Source organism: Chaetodon auriga, chromosome 2 (genome assembly GCF_051107435.1).
Source record: "Chaetodon auriga isolate fChaAug3 chromosome 2, fChaAug3.hap1, whole genome shotgun sequence".
Taxonomy (NCBI): Eukaryota; Metazoa; Chordata; class Actinopteri; order Chaetodontiformes; family Chaetodontidae; genus Chaetodon; species Chaetodon auriga.
Window position 1 is genome coordinate 23053343 of NC_135075.1, and position 26708 is coordinate 23080050.

The 26708-nt window shown below is 43.5% G+C and overlaps 1 protein-coding gene across 6 annotated transcripts in view; it reads left to right on the forward strand.

Annotated features, from left to right (window-relative positions):
- slc12a5a (solute carrier family 12 member 5a) overlaps nt 1-26708 on the forward strand; it is a 146670-nt gene that overhangs the window by 80196 nt on the left and 39766 nt on the right. For all 6 annotated transcript variants that reach the window (XR_013077730.1, XR_013077729.1, XM_076741525.1 and 3 more), the window contains exons 2-3: nt 20861-20961; nt 21504-21641. Coding sequence is in view for 4 of the 6 variants with exons in the window: in XM_076741525.1 (XP_076597640.1) it covers nt 20861-20961; nt 21504-21641 (239 nt within the window). In the remaining 2 variants the exon portion in view is untranslated. The remainder of the gene's footprint in view (nt 1-20860; nt 20962-21503; nt 21642-26708) is intronic.

The following is a 26708-nucleotide window of genomic DNA, read 5'->3' on the forward strand; positions in this document are numbered from 1 at the left end:
ATATTCTTTTTTATGTTAGTCACACGAAAAGACAAAAGCCAACAACGATTTGATCTGCTAACAAATATTGTCTGTTTAGCCACAAACTAATGCAGCTTCTTCCTCAGTGCCATAGAGCTCTACTGTCCAAAAAGCACAGAAATGAGCCGCACTGTTGCACTGGGTGACACATTGCTTCATTACAATAAACGTGGGTGCTGTACTTTGATTTTGAGTCAACGCCACATACTCTGGCTGTAAATGCTCACTAGCGCACCAAATGTGTGTAAAATAATGTCTTTTTTTGTAGTCATTTGTGAAGTGACAAGGACCTCTAGCAGTAATTTTTATTTTGACGTTTGTTGACAGAAGTAGCGTGACTGTTATAGAGCCTCAAACGCCGCAGAGGGAGCGTTTGACTTTGACACTGCTGGTCATTCGCTACCAACAGTCAGCGTTGGCTTCTTTTAACCATGAACGTGAGTAACGCATCACTAAGAGGTTATTTTAACCCATGATCTTGCTTTTATCCCACTGTCAGAGCATTTTTTGACAGTGAGAAAAATAAAGAATAATGCCAGGTTGACCTTTTACCAGCTCCTTAAACATAAAAAATAAATAAAATGAAATAAAGTAAGCTAGCCTGATCTGGTGTCAGTAGGTGCAGTAGTCAGTTGGCCCGGTCAACCTACACTTTCAAGGCTTCTGTCAGACGTGTACTTAAGAGAAGCTGAAGTGTGCTTAACACCAGCAGCACATCTGCCAAGGCTCAGTAAGAGCCAGTGTCTCATCAGTGGGAATCCACCGACGGAGGGTTTAGCAGTGGACCACCAGCTGCTTATGAAAGACGGGAAGGGGAGGGAAAGGTGGATGAGGGGAGGGACACGAGGAAAGTGATAAAGAGTGAATAGGAAAATGGGCCACGGGTGAGGACAGGAGGAGGCGGCAGGAGAATTAAAGAAGAGGAGGATCAGGTCAGAGGGAACAGAGGAGATTAGACTCAGAAACATATTGGCGAGATGATGATGTCTCATAGATGTGACAAGGTTAAGCTTAGCGAGGCTGAGAGACAGAACATTGCGTACCATACGTTAGTCATAAATGACTCAGCTGTGCGTGATGTTTACCTCTGTGCCACATGGAGGAGATCGCCTGTGTCTATTAAAGGGCCTCCATATTTTTTTGTTTGGCTACATATGCATTTCCCTTCCCTGAGGCAGCTTAGTGTGCAAAGAATTATTCAGTATAAACCCACATACAGTTCCTTACAGTGTGCCTTATTAAATGCACACTGCTCACTAGTTTCACTTTAAGAATATCTATATTCTGTATATACAGTATATATTAGGGCTGCAAATAACCATTAATTTCATTATCACAGAAGTAGATTGACACATAAAGAGGACATATCATCACGTTAAACTGACAATAAAATGATATGACCGAATGCCTACAGCCTCACTAGCAGCTCAGTGAGGTGCTTTGAGCTAACATAAGCATGTTAACATGCTCACAATGTGGTTTATGTTTAGCATTTCTAAGTTTTACCATGTTCATTGTCTTAGTTTAGCATGTCAGCATGTTAACATCTGCTAATTAGTGCTTAATACAAAGTGCAGCTGAGGATAACGGCAGAAGTTCTGCAGGTATTTGATCATAAATCAGGTACAAATTCAACGTTTGACATAGTTGTTAGAGTTCATCCTGAGAAATGCTAATAACTAGATGTCTGTGCCAAATGTAGATCCAGTATTTGCAAGATTTTTCAGTTCGAACCGAAGTGGTGAACCGACCAGCCAGCCAGCTGACGGACAGACTGTCATTATCATCCCTCAAGCTGCGAGTGCAGCTTTTTTTTTTGGCTGTTGTTTTGACAGTCAAAAGTGAACTGGTATGTGCAAAAGTTGACACTTTTTTTCTGTTTTCCACAAACTGATATATAAGAGTATGATGCATTTTTCAATGTAAACTTAGGAGGGAGCTGTTATTGTCTCACGTACGTGCACATCTGTCACATCATCCAGCGGCGGCTTGTTCCCGCTGACAGCGTGTCTGAATTCATGTTTTATTCACATGGAGTGTGTCTCCCTCCCATCACTCAGACAGGCTAAGATGCACTGTGGATAGCCAAGCATGGACACGCCATCAGCCACCACCAACTTAATCCACACGCACGCGCTCACATGCACGCTGAATCAAAGTCAAGGACACACACAGGCAGAAACTCAGCTCACACACACGCGCATGTACCAGTGAGATATAGTGCAAGACTCAATATTCAAAATGCAACCACAGACGCTTGCACACACACACACACAGTTGGATGCTCAGTATTCATAAGGAGCGCAGCAGAGGGATGCGAAAGAACTCAGCAGTTACGACAAATCACTGACAAGCAAAATTCATCACACAGCCCCTCCGCTTTACAGACGGGAACAAATGTGGCAAAACAGAGAGATGACTGACATGCCACACACGATTATCACACCCAAGGTTACCTCATTAAGCGCTGTGGTCGTTAAGAGCAGAATCGACACATTTCAACCTTTTTATCTGACCAGTAACCAGAGGAGCATCACTCACTCACAGCTGCTTAGTATTTTAAGGCATTTACTGACTCCCATTGTAGATTTTTAGAGGACAAGAGTCCCCATAAAATATTAAGGAACTGTGTGTCACTGACTGTTCCTGCAGGCGTCTTCAAACCCAGCATTCAAAGAACAACAGACTTATTCCAGTGAAAGAAGTCTGTTTTTAGCAGTGGAAACCAACCAGCAGTAAACTGGTTCCAAAAAGTCACATAGAAAACTTCTTGGCAGCTTCCTCCTCTTGTCTTGTGCTGACTTCAGTCAAGCTGCATCATTGTAGTCCATTAAAAACAGCCCATCGATTGTTCGTAGAGTCACTGACCTGTAAGCGATTCCCAGAGACAACAACGACTACCCAAAATGGTGGCCCGGTGAATGGCCTCTTGGTGGGAGTCCATTAAATCTCAATGAGCGAGGCTCACAGGCGACAGTGCCAGGCCTGTGGCTGCAGGCTGCAGGCTGGAGGCTGGAGGCTGGCAGAGGTGGCTTGTCAAACACTAGACAATACACACAACCAGGGAGGACAGGGAGAGATTAGCAGCCCGCCGGCTGGCTTGTGTTGAATGCTGCTGCTGCAGCCGGAGGGACATCAGTCGCACTGGCAGCCAAGAAGAAACGACTTTGGTCATGATTTTGTCTTTTCTTGTTTTTGCCTTTTATATCTTTACGTTTCAATCTAATATGAACAGCAATGTTAAGAGAGATCAGACTGTACAGTATGACATTAGTCTTTAACTGCCATCAATTAGCTGTATGAAGATCTTTAGGTACTTTGATGTACAGTCATTCTGTTGTCTTTCCAGTTGTGGTTGTGTGTGGAGACCTCGGCTCGTGTTCTACGGGAGGAGACATCAGATTAAAGCAGAGAACAGGGTTTCCTCAGTGTCTGAACACATGAAGAATGTACCACAGCTTTAACAACTGTAAATGATTTATAAAATGATTCTTTTATTGAATTGGAAGTAGATGCATTTGGGGCTGTGTTTTGGTATATTTGAGTTTAATAATTAACGACGCTGTGTGTGATGCTGCAGAAAGGCTGCTGTGTTTTTGAGAATATGAAGGGGTACGTGCACCAGTAACCCTGGGACAATTTAAATCGTTGATAACGGACGTCTTGACCATGTGACAAACTCATTTGCACACATTTACATTTGGAATCGTGTCTCTGTGTAGAGTGTAGGACAAATATCCACTCTCTTTTTGCTCTGTTTTTGGTCTCTACCAACTCCTGAGGGAAATATCACTCTTTACCTGAGGAGTGTACAGTGGTTTTTAGAGCTTTTTTACAGGAAAGATCTGCCTGTCAGAGCCAAAAATATCACAATGAGAGCAGTGAGAGTGAACCAAAATCGTTAAGTTACCGGACAACTAACCAATGCGCTGAAAGTCACTCTAATGCTCCATAAAGCTGAGAGCAGCTGCAGATTCAGGTGATGAATCTTTGTAGCTTTGTAGTTTCCATTGTCAGATTTTTTCAAACTATTATTAATGCATTAATACATATCAATTCATATCGGCTTTAAAGGTCCAGTGTGTAGGATTTAGGTCATTGGCAGAAATGGAAAATGATATTCATAGTTATGTTTCCATTTAACCCTCACAGGATTCAACGCGCTGTCCCTTTGCTTAGCTAACAACTGTGCGGTTTCTCTAACGGAAAGCGTTCTGCAGAGGCGTCTTTATGGAAGAACAGCAGCAAAGCCGTGCTCACCGAGCTCACTGAACCTCTTCTGCCTCACTGCTGATGATAACATATGTGGCCCTTCTTGTGCTTCATTTGCTTCAGCCTCTATGTTTGTAAATACGCAAAAATTGTGTTTTTTTATTGGTTTGTTTGTTTGGTTACCCGTGCCATGTGGCAAGTCGAGCTAAAACACCAATTTTATCTGTCTAAAAATGTCCATAGGAAATGAATTAAACGAATCCAGCTTTATTTTGCAATATGAGCAGAAACTCTCACTTGTCTTTCCTTGATCCTTCTCCTGTTGAGACTGGAAAATGTGAACCATGGGAGGCGGGGAGATGGAGGACAGGTGCGTGGAGGATGTTCAGGCCCATAACAGAGTAAGAGACCCGACATTGTGTGTGCTGTCCCCTCGCTGAGCTGCTATGTATCTCAAAAAGCATGTCTTTAACTCATTGTAAATGTGGTGTGGGCTGAAGAGACTGGTGCATTGTGTGTGAGATGGATGGATCCTGATAGCAGCACAACATCAGTGTGAAAACCAGTGTCTGGACTGAATGGATTCCCTTTGTTGATCTCTTCCTCAATTTCCATCTCTGTTCTGGCTCTCCTCCTGAGCTCATATCCTGCACTCCATCTCTCCCCTTACTGCAGCCATTTTTCTTCCACAGCTGTAACAAGGCAGCAGTCACCCTTCCAACCTTTCTCTCGCTCTTTTTCTTCATCCTCAATATTCCTCCCCCCCCACCCCACCCCGCTCGCTGAATATCCTGCCGTGGGCACAGAGATACTGTAGAAAAGGGAGGCACAGAGTCAGACAGCTGGCTTGATTCATCACCTGCTATCTTGACAGTAAGACGTATGACTGTGCTGCATCCACGCAGGCACAGTGTAAACCGCTGCATATTTCAAAACGCCCAGCCTTCCCCATTTGTCCATATGCACGGCGCACGCCGTCTTGAGGGATTTCCTCGGCCATGAATGCGGGGTTGTTCCAGACTCTCTCTAATGTCCTGTTCAGCAGTGGAGGACTCTGCTGGACCGGAGAGAGGAGATACGACACAGGCACGATGGATGGGTGTGGTGATATAACTGTGACAGCAGAAGGTCACTTTATAAGAAGTTACGACCGAAGGACTGTTGTGCCGCAGCGCTGCAGTCTGTTTAAAGTTGGAGGTTTGCATCCGGTCGTAACTCTCATGCGGTCCAGGAGAAATTCATGAATGAAATGAAGTCTCTTGTACTTGCTTGTTGTTTGTGATTTCCCCCCAGAGCAGCTGCTAATGGTAATTGTGTCTAGTTTTGCTCTTTGTTATGTGACACAGAGGTTTTAAAACATGAAATATCGTACAGGGCTGGAGGTTTGGTATGTAGACAAGGCGTTAAAGTGAGCACATGTACTTTTGAAAGAAAAAATAACTCATCCTTTCTCTGTCCTCCAGCCTCACCTGGGCTGGTATGACTATTAGCTTGTGCTGTCAAATGTTAGCAAACATTAGATATCTGCTGATGTGTAATTGACATTGAAGTTAACGGTCAGTTTTTAACTCTTCTCTGCTTGTGCTACTGTTGCACTACATTTTAGTATTTACCATGTCAAGTCACTTGTCAACAAAGTGGTGTTCAGCAGAAGTTACAAACGCTCACTTAGTGCAGTTTTAGCTATATAACAGCTTGTGTTGACACCCCATTAGATAGAAATTATCAGTGGAAATATGTTTTTTAGTCATCTACAACTGAATGTAGCATCTCTCTGTGTCACCGAGTCATTTCGTTGAAATAGGTCCATGATTACAAAGTGGTCTGAGAACAGACAGAAGCATCAGATCAGACTGTTGCATCCTGTTGCAGTGGACGGGTAAAACTCTATTTGAGTGCTGTGTCTTGGTTCACATGGTTTTTATTAAGCAGCTCCATTTGCTGCTCCATTTCTGTCTGACAAGCTGACAGCTCGCTAAGATTATTTCCGACCACGGGATCTGTAGACCGAACCGTCTGTATATCAATATCCCCTCTGGACTCATACCATCTTATGTCAAAACCAGTGCTGTGCAATTTAATCTGTCCGTCAATTGACCAAAAAAAGAAGTTATCAGGCAGAAATGAACAACCATCCCTTATTTCAGCTTCTGAAATGTGAAATGTTTTTTTTCCTTTCATAGATATCGTATAGATCTTTTGTACTGTCTTTTCTGCTGACAAAAGAAGCATTTGGTTTCTCAGAAATGAAATGTCCCTGTAAGACAGTGAACCTCAGTCACACCCTGCTCTTAATTAAAGCAACACAGCTTTGCTAATGCTACACAGCGTTTGACCTTCTGAGCCAAGTCCAGGCTCAGATCTCTGAGGACCAATGAGAGATGGGAGAGTAAAGAGCAGACAAGGACAGGTATCAGTCACTGTAACCCAGTGTCCGTGAGTGTGTGTGGTTGTAGAGTACATATAGGCCTACGTGTTAGTGTGTCTGCGTGAGTATGCATGATTTTATGTGTGTGGGCGTGTAAGGGAGGGAAGCGAAGTCTGAGAAGGGCGAAGCGGTATCAGTCACTGTCACTTAACACTGCAGTCTCTGGCTCGGATCCACACACACACACACACACACACACACACACACACACAAAGACACACATGGACACAGACAGAGAGGTGCAGGATGCATAATTCATAAGAGTAATCAAAGGCAGACAAAAGCCACAGTCTTTGAGTCTGTGGGCCCACCAGGATGTAGTCTGACACACACACACACACACACACACACACACACACACACACACGCAGCACTCCATTCAAGCGAACGTTGGTTCTTACCAGCCAGGCAACAGTCTACAGAGGGTAACAGAGAGAAAAGGAGGTGAATAAGAGGAAACGACGGGGAGAGAGAGCGGATAATTTTTCAAACAGCCCCTTCACTTCCCTCCTCTGCCTGGAGGCCGTCTTTTACAACTTCCTCTTCCTTTTTTTGTTTAAAAAATAGTTCTGTCTAGACCAAAAGAGAGAGCGGAGAGGAGATAAACTCCCAAACCTCACTGGCTATAACTTCCTGTCTCATTTGCCCCTCGCTTCCCTCTGTACGTTTTCTCCAGAGAACATCTAGAGAGAAGGGTTTTTGTGCGAAGAATCCAAAGTTTAAAACGTGTTTTTTGGGCTGCATGCTACATTAATATTTTATAAAATGCAGATGACTAGCATGCACATGAATTTGAAAAGCCATCTTTAGCGGTGACATTACACTGTGCAGTGGTTCCACGTGTGCTGCCAGTGCACTTTAAAGAGGCGGCCCTGTTTTCTGGGGTGATGGCACATGGTTGAGTGTGTGTATGTATGTTTGCATGGTGCCACTTTCTCTTTCTTTCGCTCTCTGTCTCTCTCCGAGGGCACAGCTGTAAAAAGCTCAGCTCTTAAAGCTTTCATCTCTGTCTAAATCCAAACCAGTGTTCCATTATTTATTTATCTGCCAGAGACCAGAAATATCCGCTAAGATCTGCCGGGCTTCGACAAGATGAGCCTCGGCCTTGCGGTGGGTCTCTGGGCAGAGCGGTCGCACACAAGCAAACACACACACACACACACACACACATGCGCTCGCAAATAAATGGGAAAATGAGCACACAAGTGTCAGAAACTGAGATTCACACACATGCACACACACTGAGGCACATATACTGTACGCTATCAGTAAATGACTGGGACTGCGCTCAGCCGTCCAGGTAATGCACCTGTACTGAGGCACCTGATAAATCCTGAATGCTGTAGTCTTATCTGCCCAGGCCAGATTGAAGAACAAGGCTCTAATCTTTTTGTGTGTGGCTGTCGGTCTGTCTTTCTCCCTGTCTGTCTGCTGCACTGCTTCAGTCTGCAGTCTGTCTTTCCTGACTCCATTACTTTTCCTGTTGAAGTTGATAGGCCATAAACTCTCCTCATTATGGGTGATCCCTCACTCCCTCCTGCTTCCTCTCTTTTTATTTTCTTTCAAATGTCAGGTCTGTGGTGCTGATGCAGGGCTACTAGCCTCACAAGACCTATTTGAACTTAAAGCTGCACTAATCAATATTTTTATATTAGCAATTGGTCAAATGATTATGTGCAATATAAAAGGTGTCACCTGCTGCAGAGTGACAACCCCACCAAGAATTATCACTTGACTGCGGTTCCCCTCAGCTCAGTGCAGTTTTTTAAGCATCTTTCAGCTTATTATCTTTGTTTTACTGCCTATAACTTCACCGTTTTGGTTCACTCTCACCACTTTCTTCAGCCCAAGTAGTAGCAGGAAGCATCGACCAGCAGACAGACACAGTTAGCAACTAGCTGAACTTTGTGGAGCATTTAGCATTTAAAGAGCCAGTTTACAAAGAGCAAAGTAGTGGCGAAAGATAAAATAATTGCTGCCATGAGTTGTAAAATCCTGAGAATTATCCTGAGAATTGGTGAACCTTAAAATGCACCATTACCCAAAGTCCACTTCTTATTTCACTGTCTCACTACTAGCATAAGAAACACTGCACTGCCTTGTGTTAACTCGTTAGCCGTATTCATTTTATACTGTGGTAATATGTCAACATTCTCAACAGTTTATTTGGTGCCACCTACTGGTCAAAAATACGAATGAATTCTGCTTCTTAGACTCTTTTTCAGAAGGCAACTCAAGAAAGTTCATCTGCAATGACACATACTGTATGTGGGCGTTATAGTGTAGATACATTTCAACTTGTTAGATAGATGAAAGTGATCCAGGACCATCATGTTATCATCACCAGATCAAAAAGTCAGCCAGTTGGGAATTCCTGAAATTAATTATGGGAAGATTCCTGAAAATACAAACTCAATGGTTGATAGGCAATCCACTAGGCAACCTATACCGTGGAATAAAGTCACGTTGGATCGATGTAAAGTTACAAAACGCATCTGTCTGTGATGCATAGTGTGCAGTCCTGGACCAGCGTAGGTTGAAGCTGTTCAGGTCTGTGATTGGGTTGCTCGCCCCTCTCTGCTCGCTGATGTTGTTGCCTTGCAAATCAGCTGAATTTATGCTGTTAGTTCTTTGCAAATTAGTTTGATGTAGATTTATCCCCCTCAGCCTTTCGCCCCACCAAGCCAGCTTGCCTTGACTTTCAGAGAGGATGGTGAAACGTTTCATTGAAGTTATTTTTGGCCACGTTACATAATAAGTCTCTCTTTCTGTCTCTTCGCATGATGTGACATGATGCTGCGCACTTGGCAGGAAAGTCAGCATTGAAGTACTAATTGTGGTGTATCATAGAGATATTTAAGGATGTTTTAGCTCCAGCCAGGAGCTGTCTGTCAATCATAAGAAAACTTGTGCTGTTCTGAAAGACAGCTAAGGTACAATATCTGCGTGCCTGGGCGCTTTAATTTTTGAGCAGTTGGAAAGTAAGAGCTTTACCAGGTCAGTAGAGGCAGACAAACCATCTGGGGTTGTGGACGTTTTCCCAGTCGGCAAGTCGACCTGTGAACCAGAAGTGGGTCCAGTAAACACATTAAAAAGTCTCACGCTGTTAGATGGATTTGCATTAGATTAACCAGCCAGCTTGATGACGATGATGCATAAAGTAAGACGGCACGGACCGAACAACATTAACATTATGCTGCTTTTAAGAGAGCTCAGAAACTACACCTTGACCTCACCTCAACAAAATATATGCCTCATCACATTTCAGTCAGTTTAGCAGGAAAATGGTTGCAGATTAACATAAATTATGATTGTTTATTTATTGATATACAGTGTTTACCACAGAATTAGATTGTGTTTGTGATGGTAGCTGATGGGGGGGGGTATATTTAAACCTTTATTTTATTTTTGGTCTCCTTCCTGGTAATTTAGTTAACGAGTTGGGTCTCCAAGAGTGACAGCCTTGTGTTAAGAACATAGACTAACTTATCAGAGCTCACTTGAATGCATCAGTTTTTGACACATTTGTGCAGAGGTGTTGACACTAACCATTCAGGAACTCCAGATTGATTCTATTCAGGAATTCAGCCACCTTCTCTGCAGGGAAAAGCCAATAAGGATCCTTCCTCCTGCACATAGTAATGTTTTGATTAAGAGTTCGCATGGAGAAGAGGGGCTATGTGCCAACAGGTCGGTTGTCAATGTGTTTGTGAGGGTGGGCAAGGAGGATACGAGCGAATCAATGAGCTGCACGCAGCTCTACAGTGAGATAAGATTTAACCCATTTTAAATTGGAAAAAACATAGAAAATCTATATGTGGTGATCAATGTTGGTATTGTGGCAGGTCACCGCAAGTAAATCGATGTGAGGAAGACACTGGTATTTATTTTTCACCATCGAATGTCCTTTCCCTTTAATTTGATCTCCTTTAGTTCTCGTCATTTTACTCGCTGAACGTTGTTTCACTCCAGTGGATCAGATTGGTTTTCTGTGTCCGTAGCCCCGCCTTTCGACTTCCAGGGGTGTGAACGAGGGCAGAAGGGAAAGAAGCGGGAAGGAGAAAGTGGAGAGAGGTGTGGGGGAGAAGAGACTACAGGGATGTGGTATCACGCCATAAAGCAGAGAAAGAAAGAAAGAAATGAGGAAAGGTGCTGAGAGAGGAGAGGATGATGCGTCCCCTCTCCCCCGTCCTCCTCTGGGCTTCGGCTAGATTGCTTTCTCTCTGGCTTGGAAGTCGAGGTGGGGAAGGATGGAGACCATGGCCGCAGCCGGGAGGGGTTCAGTCAGCAGAGAAGACACTCGGGTGTTAATTTGCACCTGGATTCACACCTCCAACATTCCATCAGAGAGCCAGAAAGCTGCAGACCTGGCGAGATGATAGCCCTGTCACCTTCGATCAGACCTAGCGATTGCATCAACCATCCCCGCCATCTATAAGACTTTGCTGCAGGCCGATTGGATCCCCAACCCCTCTTCCATCCCTCCCTCTCCCTCTCTCATTTTCTGACTCGGCCAAGATACCACTCTCTCGTCCTGTCACAGGCTGCTGAACCCTCTTATAGGAGCCCCTTGTCCAAAAATGTGCCAAATGTAATAAAAGTGTGATAGCGCTTGGCTTCTCGTCCGGACCTGGCACCAGAGCAGCGAGAAGGAAATTATGTTTCCGAGTTAAATTGGTTTCCTGGCATGTGATAAGTTGGGGTGAATTTTTAATCCATGACCTCATGAAAATATGTCAATCTCCCAGCTGCTATCGTTTCTCCCATCCTGTCACCTCCCTCTGCCTCCCTGCTCCCATCTGCCTTTTGCCCCTGTGTCTTTCTTCTGGCTTCGCTGTTCTTAAAAAAGTAAAAGGCAGCAGGTGTGGGACACCTTTGCTCCTCAACCAATTACCTCACCAGTGTATAATCCTACCCAACCTCACCTCTCTTCCCACTCAATCCTTCTCCCTCCCTGCCGCTCTCACTCCCTCACCTCCGCCCACGCGATTCTTTCTTTTTTCATCTCTTCCCTTCATCCCTGCAGCCCTGTTAGGCTCAGTGGCTCACCAATTACAGCAGCAGTAGGCAGCTAGCTAAAGTTACTCCCACGGGCAGTCTCCATGCATGCAGGAGGCATGCAGCTGACTGACACGACACAGGGTGTTCTCCCGTTGCCAGCCCACCACCTGAGGGAGTCTGATAGCGAGGCTCCAGCGGGGCTCGGTGTTGCTGGCTTTACATGGCCGGCCATTCGCTGCGCCTCGTACCAGGCGGCCCGCTGCCTGCCTGACACTTTTCCTTTCAAGTGAACATGCTGAAAGGCTTGTGGACAGGCGAACAAGCCGAGGTGTGACTGCGGAGAGTTGAAGGGTTTTGGTTTAAAAGTTTAAAGACCGAGGCACCGGCATGTAAGTAGATTTGGGTGTGAAATGGAGTAACGTGCGTCTTTGAGGGGAGAGTGTTGGCGATGGTTATTTTCCCTGAATGCAACACGAGGGCTTAGGTTTGGTTTCTGAGGCTCTGTGAAGTATATGTGAATTGATCAGTCAATCAATAGAAAATTAATCAGGAACAAGCTTGATAATCAGTTAATAATTTCAGTCTTTTTTTTTTTTAAGCCAAACATTTACCTGTTCAGCTTCTCACTTCACTGTGAGGATTTGCTGTTTTTCTCTGTTTTCTATCATCATAAACTGAATATCTGTTGGTATTGAACAACACATTTGAAGACGTCTCTTTGGGTTCTGGAAAACTTTGTCTTTATGACGTTTATAGAAAACATGTGCGGTCCATTAATTGAGAGAGCAGATTAATCTACAGTAAAAAATAATCCTTCGTTGCAGCCCCAGTTTGAATTATTAATGGACTAACACCAATCTACAATGTATGGGGTTAAATATGTAATGGTGTTATATTAAAAATGTTAAGCAAAAGATTCAAACCACTGCTTCCAAAGTAAAGAACCTTTAAACTTAATGTCATGTGTCCATATTTCCTACAGAGACCTTTACTGCATTACCTTTGATTGATGATACATTCTCCCACTAAGATGAGCATTTTAACATTTTAATCCACTCAGAGCTTGTCTGGTCTGGATTTGGCTCTTGGACAGTAAAAGGACAATGTTTAGAAAGAATTTAGGGAAGGAAACAAAGTGAAACTGTGGGTAGATACACCCTCATACAACAGACTAAAGTTTATCTTAAGGGCAGTATTTAAAACCGCAAATCTCTTATTTAAAAAGACTTTTTATAGTGCAGCAGCGACTGTCTGCCAGCTCTCAATTGCTTCTTATCTGATGTATAGAAATTCAAGACACTTTAGCGAGGGTGCTGATGTGTTTTGTAATCTGTGTTTTTGTGTCAAATGGAGGAAGATTCGTATCTATCAAATATTAGCGCAAAAGATTATTGAACAGTATTCTATGATGATGTGAAAACAGAAGCAGAGGAATAAATTGAATTCTGTCACGGAACGATAAGGAGGGGTTTTTTTCCCCCTAAACTCTTATGATATACAGTGAACAAAATTCTTAATCTGCCTTTTCTGCGCGTCATCTCACAGCTGAGGCTGGCAGTTGTCACCTCCCAGCAACATCTGCGTATCTTCCTCTGTCAAGATGTTCCTCCGTTCGGCCGTTAGTCGCAGAGATGAACAAATAAAGAGGGGAGGGATGGCTCAGTTTTATTTGTCTGTCAGTCTCGTCCTGCATACAATCACCTTCTGTGCTGGATGTCAGATAGAGAGGGCGCTGCTGGGAAGGCATTGCAGGGGCCTGCCATTAAACAAAAATTAATCCTGACGTGCACAGCTAGAGGCGAGGCAGCGGCGGTGAGGGGAAATTGGACCAAACCTACCCATTCATCATCAGACATCAGACAGTGACATGTGCGGAGGCACGGTCAACATGCCAAGAGCCGCTGTACACTCTCACGTACATGCACAGGCATCCTCCTGCCTCCCTCTGCTCTCGGCCAATCAGCTGCCGTCAGCTCAGGAGCCAATCAGGAGCAGGGGGATCTCTGCTGGAGATGTTGAGGGGCTGAAGAGAAAGGGACTGTGTCAAAGTCGTACCCTGTGAGGCAAGGCTGCATTAAAATTCATACTGAGCCGAAGCACCAGCCTGAATACTGATCAGGGTACAGGTCCCGTCCTGCAGTACCAGTCAGAGAAAAAGGGCTTTTTTATATAGGTGTCCACACACGTGTTCCTGACACGCATGTAACCATGAACGCACATCACGAGAGCAACAGCAGAGATGAAGAATAAAGAGTTAGAAAGGGGAGAGTGGGAGAAAACACAGAGCGTGAGATCCCGTTATACAGAGCTGTTGTGTCTTTGATATGGTGTTGCAGCCATGATAGGGAGGAGAGTGAGAGAATGTCTATTTATGACCGTGTGTGTGGGCAGATGTGGGCATGCAACCATATGCTGTTGCTATTTTTTCCTCTGTACATTATGTTTGTGCTTTTTGTAAATGGCTTGTAAATGCAGTATTTAAAACAACAGGTACGCTCTCACTTCTTCTCGCCTTCGTACCTTGTTGTAAAGCGATGTCTGATCCAGGAGGTAATCCGTCTCATGTCTAAACCTGGAAAACACGCTATTTGCTAATATATGTTTTTCTAGAATTTATACAAATTGAGAAGGGTGGCTTTGTGCTGACGGAGGCAGCATGTTTGGTTTAAATCAATCTGAAAGGTTAAGCCAATTTCTAGGTCTGCAGCTGCGCAGTAATCTTATATTATCATTTATTATCTTTGACCTTCATTAAAATGTGATGATATGATCACATTTTGTCATCATTTTACACATTTCTGTCGTCCAAATGAGTCATTCCAAGAACATTTGAAATAAAAACTAACATTTTTTTTAAGTTTATTTGTTTTGCACATAACTCAAGAGTTTTGTTAATGTGATGCATCATGTGAAAATCGCAGTTTGTTGCCTTAAACACCATATTGACAGTTTAACAACTGAAAGAATTAGAAAATCAACCAAACACTCATTTGTATTCACTGGTTTAAGATACACAAATGTCAATACTCACAAGGAAGTTGCAATAAGAAATGAATACCAAAATTGATTTTGCATTCATACATTTGCTCTACTCTTATTACTGTATCAGAAAAATTCTCATTCTCGTTGATTTCATCCACACTGAGAAGAATATCTCTGTACATTAATTGTATTATTGGTAAAGTTTAGCAGATCCTCCTGTGTCCATCTGTGATCTGCAGAATATTAAACGTACATGTGGGTCACTTTCAGGCAAACTCATTTTCTCCCAGAATTGCACATGGATATGTTTGGGTTGAATCACCGTCAATCCCGATTTGACTGGAATTCAGATTAAAGTGACCTTAATCCTTCACCTGATTCCACTCAATATACAATCGTCCTCTCTCTGTCTCTCTCACTCTCTTTCTGCCTGTCTATATATCTATACACATACTGTATATATAGATATGTTTGTGTATATGTATAAGAGAGAGAGAGAGAGAGACGTCTGCCAGTGATTGCCATGCATTAATGTGTCACTGTGGTGACGTTCGGAGGAGACGAGAGATTCAGTGAGTGAACTCATGACCTGCTCGGATTTGGCAATGCACCAAGGAACAATGGCGGGGAACGCAGCCAGAAAATCCAACTTTCTTTTTTTTTAATTGTTTGTTTCCATCCCGCTAATTCCATTTAAATTCCTCACTCTTCCACCAGATGAAGCATTTCTCTCTGGATACAAATGAAATGTCTCCAAACACGCGCATGCACTCGCTGTTTACTCCACTGTGAGTCTGACTAACAGCCAAAAGGTTCGTCTGTATTTACGTTCATACGTGAAGTAGCTGTGAATACATTTTGGATGTGTATAAAAAGCCTCATTTTTCAGCAGCTCTGGACTAGCTGTCATGTTTCACGTGTCCCTGTTTTCACATGAAATGGCTGAAATCCAGCCATCTCTGCCGGGGCTAAGATTAATTGGCCACAGCCGTTCCTCCACTGCTGCACAACACCGTTAGTGGGGTCCGAGCCAAGCATATGCACCATCACATATATACACACTCACACACACACACACACACACACACACACACACACACACCAAATCAACAAGTGGCCCTTGAGTCTCTGTTGAGTCAGCTCCTGAAGAATCAACATCGAGCTCTTTGGCTTTTCCCCTTGAAGTCGGTCCGCCGAGAGAAAGAGCAGATATGGCAGCGTGACACAGAGCAGGAAGAGAGAGAGAACGAGCACAGCGGACTGTAAGTGTAAAGAGAGAGAGAGAGAGCTGTAACTGCGACTGTCGCCACCTCACCACCGTGCAAGCAGGATCAATAAAACAAAGTCAAATAGCTCTCACCAAGTAATCCTCTGTGGCTCTGTTCAAAGATCTGTTGGAAAACTGCGAATTGTCCGAGTGAGAGCAGCGGAGCAGGCCTCCACTCATTTGCAGTAAAAGTTTATGTTTGCACTCAAACACTGGAAGTGTCCCGAGTCCTGGTGCAGCTGAAAGTCCCGACAACAGAGAGCAGAGGCTGCAGACCGTGTGAGAAATACACCAGAGGGAAAGCACCCATGTATCCCTGTTAAAGTCTAAACACAATGTATGATCATAGTTATGACGTTTATACAAATACTACACCTCTACTACTACTAATAATAATGTCCAGATCTTCTCTCTGAAATCTCTCAAACTTAGCTTTACAGTGAATTCAAAAACAGACAAATTAAACTTCATGTTTCTTCATAGTGAAATTGATGCCATCATAACTTCTGCTTTAGTATTGATTTGCTGACTGGCAGAAAATTAAACAGCAACTATTTTGTTGAATCAATCATGAAAATAATAATTAGTTACAGCTCTGATTAATCAATGAAACATGTAGTCAATGAAATGTCAGACAATAGTGATAGTCGATATATCCACGAGAGCCCGAGGTGACGTCTTCAGGCTGCCCGCTTTCATAAGCCAACGCTGCAAACAGAGAAAAGCAGCAGTATCTTTAACATACTGATGAATTTAATGGTGCGTTCACGGCTCAGCTCGTCTGTCAGGGTGTGATTGGCTGCGCGTTGTGGAAGTATCTGGAGGTTGAAAGTTGAATTTAGCGGAACAGAAAGCCCGAGCGGCGTGTGCTGCTGCAGCTCGTACAGTTGCAGACGATATTGAAAATAATGGCCTGCATGCATTTTTATCTCCCATCCTACAAACAAGCCACCTCTGCAATTCGTTTTGAGTGCAGTGAGCACAAGTAGCACGATGCACGAATCCGCACAGCAGAACACACCCTTTCATTTTCTCGCTCGCTATGACACCCACTTGGTTATAAACCACAGTGCATCAAGTTTCAGTGTATTCACAATAAACTCCTGCTGTGAAATGTTTAGAATAAGGAAATGAGAGAAGAGTGTAGACTCAGTGTTTTTGTTTTGTGGAGGATTTGGAAGATGATCGCATGCTCAGCGAGCAGTAAAGCTCTGGATTTTGACCATAGATAGGGAGAGGCTTTGATAGTGAGAGCCATTGTTGGACGGATCCCATCAGATTGAAGGAGGATAAGCTGCTTGGGGGATGCGGTCAGAGCAAAAACTCTTTTAGGCACTGTCATTTTTCCAAAAAGGGGGTTTCCATCATTCCTTTGATGATGGAGTTTTAATTATTAGACGATGAGGAGAAATGGGCCGTGGAGAGATAAGTGATAGGATAGAGAAGTTGTCTTCAGGGCATTAGCCCTTCAGATATACAACTGTGTGTGTGTGTGTATGTGTATGTGTGTGTGTGTGTGTGTGTGTGTGTGTGTGTGTGTGTGTGTGTGTGTGCTCACTTACATCACTTATCCCTTTGATCCTTTAAGAAGTGCTGTGTGTGTGTGTGTGTGTGTGTGTGTGTGTGTGTGTTGGTCTGTGTATGTACTTTGATCATGGAAACACTCCACAGGGTAATCTATAGTTAGCAGTAATGTGAGATGACACTTACGTGGCGTCACTGACAGGTGTAGCTTTATTTTTGTAGCAAAGGTGAAGCTTTTGATTGTGGGGGGTTTGTTTAAACAGTGCAGGATGGTTTTAGCTGGTTAGCCATGCTTTACCATCGCTAACACAGTCATCAGTTGTGTAGCCGTGTTTCAGACTTCAGGAAGTCTTTTGTAGTAGACATATAAGAAGACAGGACTCAAGTCACATGCAGCCAAACTATTAAAAACAATCCCAAATATTAAAAATGACTGGAAATGGAATTTTAATTTCCCTCAGATCAGTTAGTTCTAAGTTGTCAATATCATGACAAGGCAATTCAGTTTGCAATGATAAAACATGAGAAGAGGAAGCAAATCTGCACATTAGTGAAGTCAAATCTTCTGGATCAGTTTTCTGTCCACCAGCAAATCAAGTTACGACTTGTCTTCCAAAGTTTGTGTACATTTTGTCTTGAGTTTGGACAATGGCACGAAGGGCACAATATAGATCTGAGTGAGTGGGTTCACTGTTGTGCGTGCATTAGTGCCAGTTCACTTATTCATCTGCGTTGATAGATGTTTGTCTCATTGGCCCAGATGCCTGTAGCGCTCTCGTATCATAGAGTCATATCATCCTCACATGGTCTGAGAAGGTAAAAATAGTTGAAAACAAACAAGTATAATCCACGTGTTCTGAAAACCCTCTGCAGGAAGCTCCAGCCTCCCTTTTAACCGCTGTGTGTGTTTCAACCTGCAGGTCACAGTGAGCTGAACCTTAAGTGCAGCTGAAGAAGCTTTTACATTTTAGAGCCGGAGACATAAGTGTGCCTCTCTGCTCCCGCTCTCTCTCTCTGCAGGTTCCCATTTCAGGTCTGGTTGCTTCGTCTTTGCCTGTCTGATCCCATATCTCTCTCTCTCTCCGTGTCACTATTGGCTTTCGCCCCATCTATCTGTGTCTGTCTCTATCTCCTCATCCGCACCCTCATTCTCTTGCTTTCCATCTCTTTGTATTAACATCTCGTCCACCTGCTTCTTTCCCTCTTTTTCTGTGCTCTTTTTGTGGCCCGAATCTTCACGCTCGGCCCCTTTTCTCAGCGTCCCCGTCTGAGTGGCCCTATTGCTCTGTCTCTGTAGAACAGTGTGCCGGCTGTTAACGGTGCCCCGACGTCATGGCACATGGCTGCAGCATCCTGGCTATAAATAACTTGGTCTCGTGGTGCTCTGTCCAAGACAGGACCGAGAGCCAGAGGGAGAGCAATCTGCTGTCTCCCTCAAGAGATGCTTGAAGGGGAAGGCGCAAATAGGCTTACTCTTTCACAGCTTCGCAACCCGGGACCGTCATTGGTCTATAAAGTGATTCTGATTTTTTTTTTTTTTTTTTTACCCAGACAAGAGAAAACATCCTGTCAGGAAGCAGTTCAAGCACAAAGGCTAATCAAAGCTTAAAGCTCAACACAGTGAGGTGTAAAATAGCACTGGGTCTGCATGAGGCTGCGGTGGTGCCTGGCAGGACTGGGCTGGGCTGTGTTTAAGACATGTGAGGGGCTGCCTGTTAGCGTGTCGATAACACTGAATCATCTTTCTCTTTATAAACCTCTGTGGTGGTTTTGGCAGTGTAGTTCTGCTTCACCAGCTAACTGCTTCAACACTAATGTGAATGGAGATGTGATATTATGCTTTCATTACGATGATGAGTGCATCATTATCTCTAGTATATGCTGCTGTTTACATTCTTTTATTATCTCTGTGATTAAAAACGTAGGAGATTAAGCAGTACTTACAGCTCTAAATCAGTTGATCAATTAATTATGAATGAATCTTGGAAAAAATTCATTGACATTTACAGTTTCCAGGTTTTCATATCTGCGAATTTGTTGCTTTTCTCAGCTTCTCCAAAAACTAAATATTTTTGGGTTTTGTTCTGCTGGCCAGACAAAACAAAATATTTAAAGGTGCCACTTGTGAGTTGACATTTTGTAGACTGAACATCTTTTAAATCCATACCAAACATTGCAGCGTGGATACAAGCAGGATCACAGGGGGTCTCTTCAGCCTGTCCACACCACAAACATGAAGCAGAGCAGACGGTGCCGTCCAAACTGGACTTTTTGTAGCTTCCATTCATCCCCGAAAGTGTAGCTGTAGCTCTATTATTTGTATTTACATCCCTGAGGGGGCAAACCAGCGACAGCGGGACCCTCTCTGTTCCCACAGAGCCACCGCAGGTGTCTAATGTAGAAGCGTTATTAAGCCGCCATAATTCCTGCACATTTCAACACAGGCGAGGGTAGTTCTTACCTCGGTTATTTGTATTGCAATAAGCACCTGCCGTTCTAACCAGTGAGCCACTTCGAAGCTAAACAAACACCTGTTAAAGACGTTTAAAGGCTCAAATCCTCCAACCTTTATTAATCCTCCATAACAAAGCAAGAATGTGTGACAGTTGCTCAGGACTATTATAAAAGCAGAAAGTTGGATATGGTATGAGGAAGAATCACGCAGTAAAAATGGATCGACCAGCGTCTGGTGTTGTTTATAATCCATTATCAAACCTCAACTGGAAATCAGTGAGCCTGTCGATGATCTCACAGAGGGTCCGATCAATAAGTCTCCCCAGAGATGGACCTGCCCCTCCGATACGATTTATTTGTTTTGAAGATTCGCCTTGTGCCCTCGACTGTGAGCTTGTAGACAGATGCTTCTCGATGGAGTCATGATGCCTTCAGCGAGCTGTCACCTAGATAACATCACACAGTTTCTGCCGTTCTGTGTTTTGAGGGTAAAAAGCTGCCGAGCGTTCGAACATGTCTTATAATTTCTTCACGTCAGCGTTCAAACTTGTGATGTCGTCGTTTGTCAGCGTAGCGAAAAACTGATTGAGATGTTCCAGTTTGTGTTCCTCCTGTGGCCATATGGAATATATAGCACAGCACATATTGTGAATGCACACTCCATTAGTTATGCTTCTATTTCTCTGCATGTCTGACTGTGGGTGCTCTGTGGAGACGACGCGCCTCCCCTGCTCTCCTGGCAGATGTCCTCTAGTTTGAGCTTTCTGTGTGTCTTGGCTTAAACAATAAGTTAATAAATAAATAAAAGCCAGTCTGTTTCTGGAAAGTTGTTGTTAGCACACAAAAGGGTTATTTTGACACGGAGAAGCTCACGTCTGGCTTGTGCATAATGCTCTCTGCTGGTGTCTCTGTGGTCTTTCGGTCCGGACTAAAAGTGAAGGTGTGTGTGTGTGTGTTTCTGTTTCTTCCAGGTGACAGTAACCCCAAGGAGAGCAGCCCCTTCATCAACAGCAGCGATGCTGCCGCAGAGAAGAGCCAGCAGTATGACGGCAAGAACATGGCCTTGTTTGAGGTGCGGTCCAATATTCTGCACACACCGATTCGTTAGCGCACGCAGTCAGACATGAGCGTACGAAGCAGGGTACGCTCGTTCTCCCAATTCAGTGATTGAATAGAGGCTCTGACATCGATTAATGAGGGTAATTACTGTGTGAAGGGCATGTGGGAACGTCAGGTTAATGCAAGCAAATCTCACGCTGCTACAGGAAAGAACTTCAACAAGGCAATTTGCCACAACTCTGCACAACTTTGTTTACATTGGGCTCTCAGCGGGATTCCTAGATTCAACAAGAAAAAGAAAACAAAATCAGAAAATGAACAGATTACTGTGTAAGCACTTTCTGTTTGTTTTCAGTTGGGTTGGAATTTGGGGTGCAGCACAATAACCGAAATGATGACTTATCAACACTCACCATGTACAATGCAATATTCATGTTGCAGAAAGAGTCAGAATTGACAGCTGCACTGAAGATGCAGTGTTTGGCTCACGGTCTTTAAAGTATTGCATCTGTTCTCCTCTGCTTTGCTTTAAAACCGTGACTTTTATCCCCGCAGGAGGAGATGGACACCAGCCCCATGGTGTCGTCTCTCCTCAGCAGCCTGGCCAACTACTCCAACCTGCCCCAAGGTAGCAAGGAGCACGAGGAGGCCGAGAACAACGAGGCCGAGTCATCGCGCAAGAAACCCGTCAAGGTATGAAACGAAATCCACCTTTAGATACAGAGATAACAGTTCAGCTCAGTACATGAAGTTTGAATACAGAACCATGTGTATGTGTCGCTCATAGGAATAATGCTTACACACAGAAACAGTGTGTCTGCGTTCTTTGAATGCGCTTCTTATGCGATCATAAGCAAACTTACAAGTGCAATGAGGTTATGTTAATGAGCGAACAAAATGTTTTTAAATATTTGTAATTTTAAAAAAAGTCCAGGAATTTATGTTTGTTTTTTAACTTTGAAGTACCTGTAACAATGTGAAATTCTGGCTAGAACACCGTGGTGCATTATCAGCAGCATATTTGCATTTTCTCCCCATTTTTATTTCTTTTTATCACGTAAATCATCAGCTGAGCTGTGCTCGCCACAGGAGGACCGAATTTACCATAAACTATGGTGATTTGTGTCTTCTGTGGCAGCAAGCACAACAAATTCTTGATGCATGAGGACGACTGGGTGAAAATCGGGTGAAACTGACCCGCTCCTTTTTTATGAAATCCTTGTATTTCCACTGTAAATCAATAAAAACTGGAAACGATTAGCTTTAAGTGTGCTGCAGTAAACGCAAAAGCGCTAATGGGTTTCATTCTGCGTGATAATTTCTATGATACATTATGAGGCCTGTAACTGCTGAGGTGTTATCATCTCTTGTAAAAGCATTTAAATATACAATGTGCTTTAAAGCAGCGTACCGTTAACAGATGTGTGTGCTGCAGGTTTCCAGTTCTGGTTTCACAAAGCACAGACTGATGATTTTACTGGCTGCAATATAAATAATAATGTTGAAATGATAGTTTAAGCTGTCTGCACAAAAAGAGGGAGGTTTTTAGTTGTGAAAAATGAATCCCCCTGAAATAAATATCTAAAATCAACTTGCACCAGACTCCTTGCTGAGTATGATGCAGTGTGCACAGATAAATCACTTTGCAGGGGATTTACATTCGCTCCTGTAACGCTGTTCATCGTTCACCCTGGACAACTTGTTCACCTGAGGAAGGGCTGTTAAGCTTGTTGCCAGGGGACGGTCATTAAGTGTTACCAAATATAGATTTGTGCTTTCCGTTAGATTACATCATGAATGGCTAATAGCAGAGTTTTTGATTGTTTTGTTAACACACTCACTGGAGAGGAAGAAAAACTCCACCAGTTTAGAACTTGTCAATCACACTCTGTTGATATTATAAATCCCCTGTTCGTGTTACTGGATTGCATCTTAAATGCCACTCACTAATGAGTTCCTTCCACATCATCCCCTGGTATTTTCTGCTGTTGGGTGTTGAGATGCCAGCAGGAAGGAGTTTACTTTCCAGGCTTTTTCTTTTTTTTTTTTTTTTTTCTCAGCACTTGATAGACAGCACTTGATATACAGCTACATTATTAATCCTGTGGGAGATGGTGGTTTTAGCGGCAAGGCGAGATGTGACATTGCACAGCAGAAATGAGAAGAGACACTGATAGTGATGACGATAATGCAAATAATGAAAGAAGTTATCCTTAATTAGTGTGACAGGCTGGTGGGAAAAGGACTGATTCACATCTTTACATATTTCACACTGACTTTTCAAACTCTGTAGCTGCAGACTGAGACCCTGTGACGTCGAACACAGTTTAGACATTTTGAGTGGCCACAGCAGTGACAGGTTGACAGCTTTTCTGTGACCTTTGACCTCAGCTGTCTCACTTTTACTCAGACAGGTTTTCTTCTTGTTTCTCACCTTGAAGCGAGTCACTGATGATGACCTTGGATGCCAGTGTTCCTATCTGAGATACTGTCTGCTCCCCCCACTGTGAATCTAGATGAGCCCTGCAGATGTACAGTAGATGCTCAGTGAAAAAAACATTTTAACTGACAGAGGAGGTGAGGGTTATAGGTGCAGTCAGCCTCATGACTGTATTGATTTCTGCAGCATGAGCAAACAGACTGCCAAAGTAGATAAAAGGGGGGAATAGTTTTTTCTCTTTACAGTTCTTGGTTTTTCCAGAGCTTTCACCCACATCTTATCAAAGGTAGTTTGCTCGTTTGTCTTGGAGATTGTTCAGTTGTTCTCACCTGATCTAAGCATTTAATTTTTAGTCACATTGGCAGTATGGCTATAAGGATGGCAATGTCAGTCAGATGCTTTACTTCACACTAAAATATCCCAACAACTATTGGATGGATCGCTATTCATCTTCATCATCTGCTTCTTCCAAATGCTAGCATGCTAACATGCCAAAAAGCGATGGTGAACATGGTAAACATTACACCTGCTGAATTCGGTACAGCCTCTCAGAACTTTTGCCATCGCTGTAAACTAAACTAAACCATGTCAATGACAGCTGAGCACACTACATTGTCTGATGACGACCCATACGATGTGGCTGAATTCACCAGAAACCAGGAATCTGTCAAACTTCAATGTCAGTGAAGTGAAGTCGAGTGAAAGAATAGAACAGAACAGCTTGACCATGGAAGTATTTGACAGACAGCAATAATGTTCCCAACCCCTTTGGATGACGAAGCTTGACATCAGTCCATTTGAGCACAAAACATGCTATTAAACCACACCAAGATTTCATATTTAAAAGGTCAGTTCACCAGTTATAGATATCAGCCTTTGAGACTTCTGCCTCCAGTCCAATACAATTCAAATCAAGTCTGAAAACATCAACAGCGCCGTCTCTTTCCAGAAACAATTCTTCAGCTTATCAAGACATTCCTCCCTGTGAACAGCTTTCACTGGAACTATTTCCACTGCAGAACCAGTCCTCGTGAAAACAGCTGACGGTGAGCTTATCAGGAGTAATGAGGAGCCTGTTTCTGCAGAGAGGCGTAACCTTTAAACAGGTTTCAAAGCTACTCTCTATCATGTCCAGATTGTACAAATAATGCAGGTAGCAGCTTCAGACAACAACAGTGTCCACATGGGAGTTCAGCACTGGCTCACTGTGCAGCTGTTTGCTCGTGGTGTATTCCCCCATTATCCCATCACTCCCAGTCGTCCCAGATGTGAGGTGTATTTGTCTGGCTCTCCTCAGCTCGGCTAACCCTGGGAGCAGGTCTAATCTTCCCCCTGTCACCCCAACCCCTTCAATACTTTAATTAGTCTGCACGCTACACCAAGCTGCTGCTTCTCCAATCAGCAGCCCATTCCACAGGCAATCTCTCCATCGCCATGAGAGGCTTTTCATTAAGGCAGCCTGTGGCGTTTTATCGCTCACACAGCGACCTCTCTCTCCCTCCCTCTCTCTCTCTCTCTCCCCCTTCTATTTCTCGCTCCACTCCCTCCCTCCGCTCCCTCCCGTCCTCGCTCTCCATCTCCTTCATCATCGCTCCCTTGAGTGGGTGAGAGAGTGAGTTGTGAGAGAGGCAGAGCGAGGCAGCGAGCTTTCTTTGTCGCAGTGTGAAAGCCAAGATTAGAGATTTGGTCGGCGTGTGACATGGGGGAGTAGTCTGGAGGTCGCGCAGGTTACGATGGAAGCCAGTCACAGCTAATCTGCTGGTGCTTTTCTCCTCCCTGACCTCACTCATTTGAAATCTGACATAACAAGGCGAGGTTATTTGCACAGTACCGGGGCAATTCAAGTGTTTTAAGGAAGGCAGAGGCATGCATTAAGGCAACGTTTAAAGTGGCTGGAATCAATATTTTTAGTGGATTGAATCACTCTGTGGTTTTGTTCAGGTCTTTGGAGCGATGTAGGATCTTTCAGCGTGTTTTGATTTCTAGACCACAATTTCACTGTTTTTCGTCATTGTTACTGCAGCTGTTTTTAGCAAAAACTCAAAAATGTCATCCTCATGATGAACACAGTGGAACATTTAGTAGCTAAAGAATCAGATATTTCCCCCAGGAGTTGGTGGAGACCAAAACAGAGCTCCAAAGAGAGTGAAGATTTGACTTATAGTCACCAGGTGGTCAGAAACACGACCGCGAATAGATGCTGATGTTGCTCTTTATCGGCTGAATCAATCAACTCTTTGCAAACACATTCAGCACATCAGCTTTATCAGGTAACATTATGTCAGTGTTGTTTGCACGGCTTGTAACGGTGCCCCCTAGTGGCTAAAAAATCACTACATGCAGGTTTAGAAACACAGTGAAGAAGAGGATAAAATATTTTTAAAGTAATGAAATACAAATAGACAAAAATTAAAAGATACAGTTAAAGTACAATCATGAGTTGTCCCGTCTGTGTGCAGCATAGAAGCTAAATGCACCGTTTCATTTTTGGTACCTAAAGATCTGAAGGACCTGTTAGCTTTATATTCTCAGTGATTATCAGAAATGTATTTTGGATCTGATTCATATTAATCTGTAAAGCAAGTAGTACTCTAAAATTAGCTCCATAGCTAAATGGAAGCCAGTGAGGAAGATTTAAAAACAGGAGCGATGTGTTCAGTCCCACTGGTTCTTAGTAGAAATCTGTGCAGCAGCATCCTGAATATGTTGCTGTCGTCTGATTGTCTTCATGGTGGATGTTTGCAGAAGGGCACCTTGCTGCTGATGACGGTAAAACCAGCCTCTCTAAATCTTGTCTGGATGTGAGACCTCTATTTCTTCTACTTGTTTTAGGTGATAAAAGGCTGATTTAGCTGTTGCCTTGAAGTGGCTGCTAAACCTAAATTCTATGTTAATGAAAATGCCAACATTTCTTGCCCTTCAGTCTTAATAGTTCAGAAATCAAGCCGAGCCGATGGTCAGTTTGCAGGAGTTTCTTATGTTTTGTTTGTCTAATAAAATCCAGCATATAGTTCATATGCAGTAGTATTTGCTCTTTATTGTCTTGTGTACTGACCAAACTAAGCACAGAACAAACCAAGAACCTCTTTTTATTTTATTCAAGTCGTTTTCTAGTCCAGTGCTTAAGGGACATCAGACCATCCGCTCTCTGTCCCTGCTTTTTACAGTGTAATGTTCCTTCACATCAATGTTGTTTCCCTTCCAGGTGCTTTATGATCCCTGCTCTTATCTTTGACCTCACCCCCCTCGCTCCCTCCCTCTCTCATTAGACTGATGTAACGGTCAGTATACCCACAAGCAACCCTCTGAAGGATGTGCCC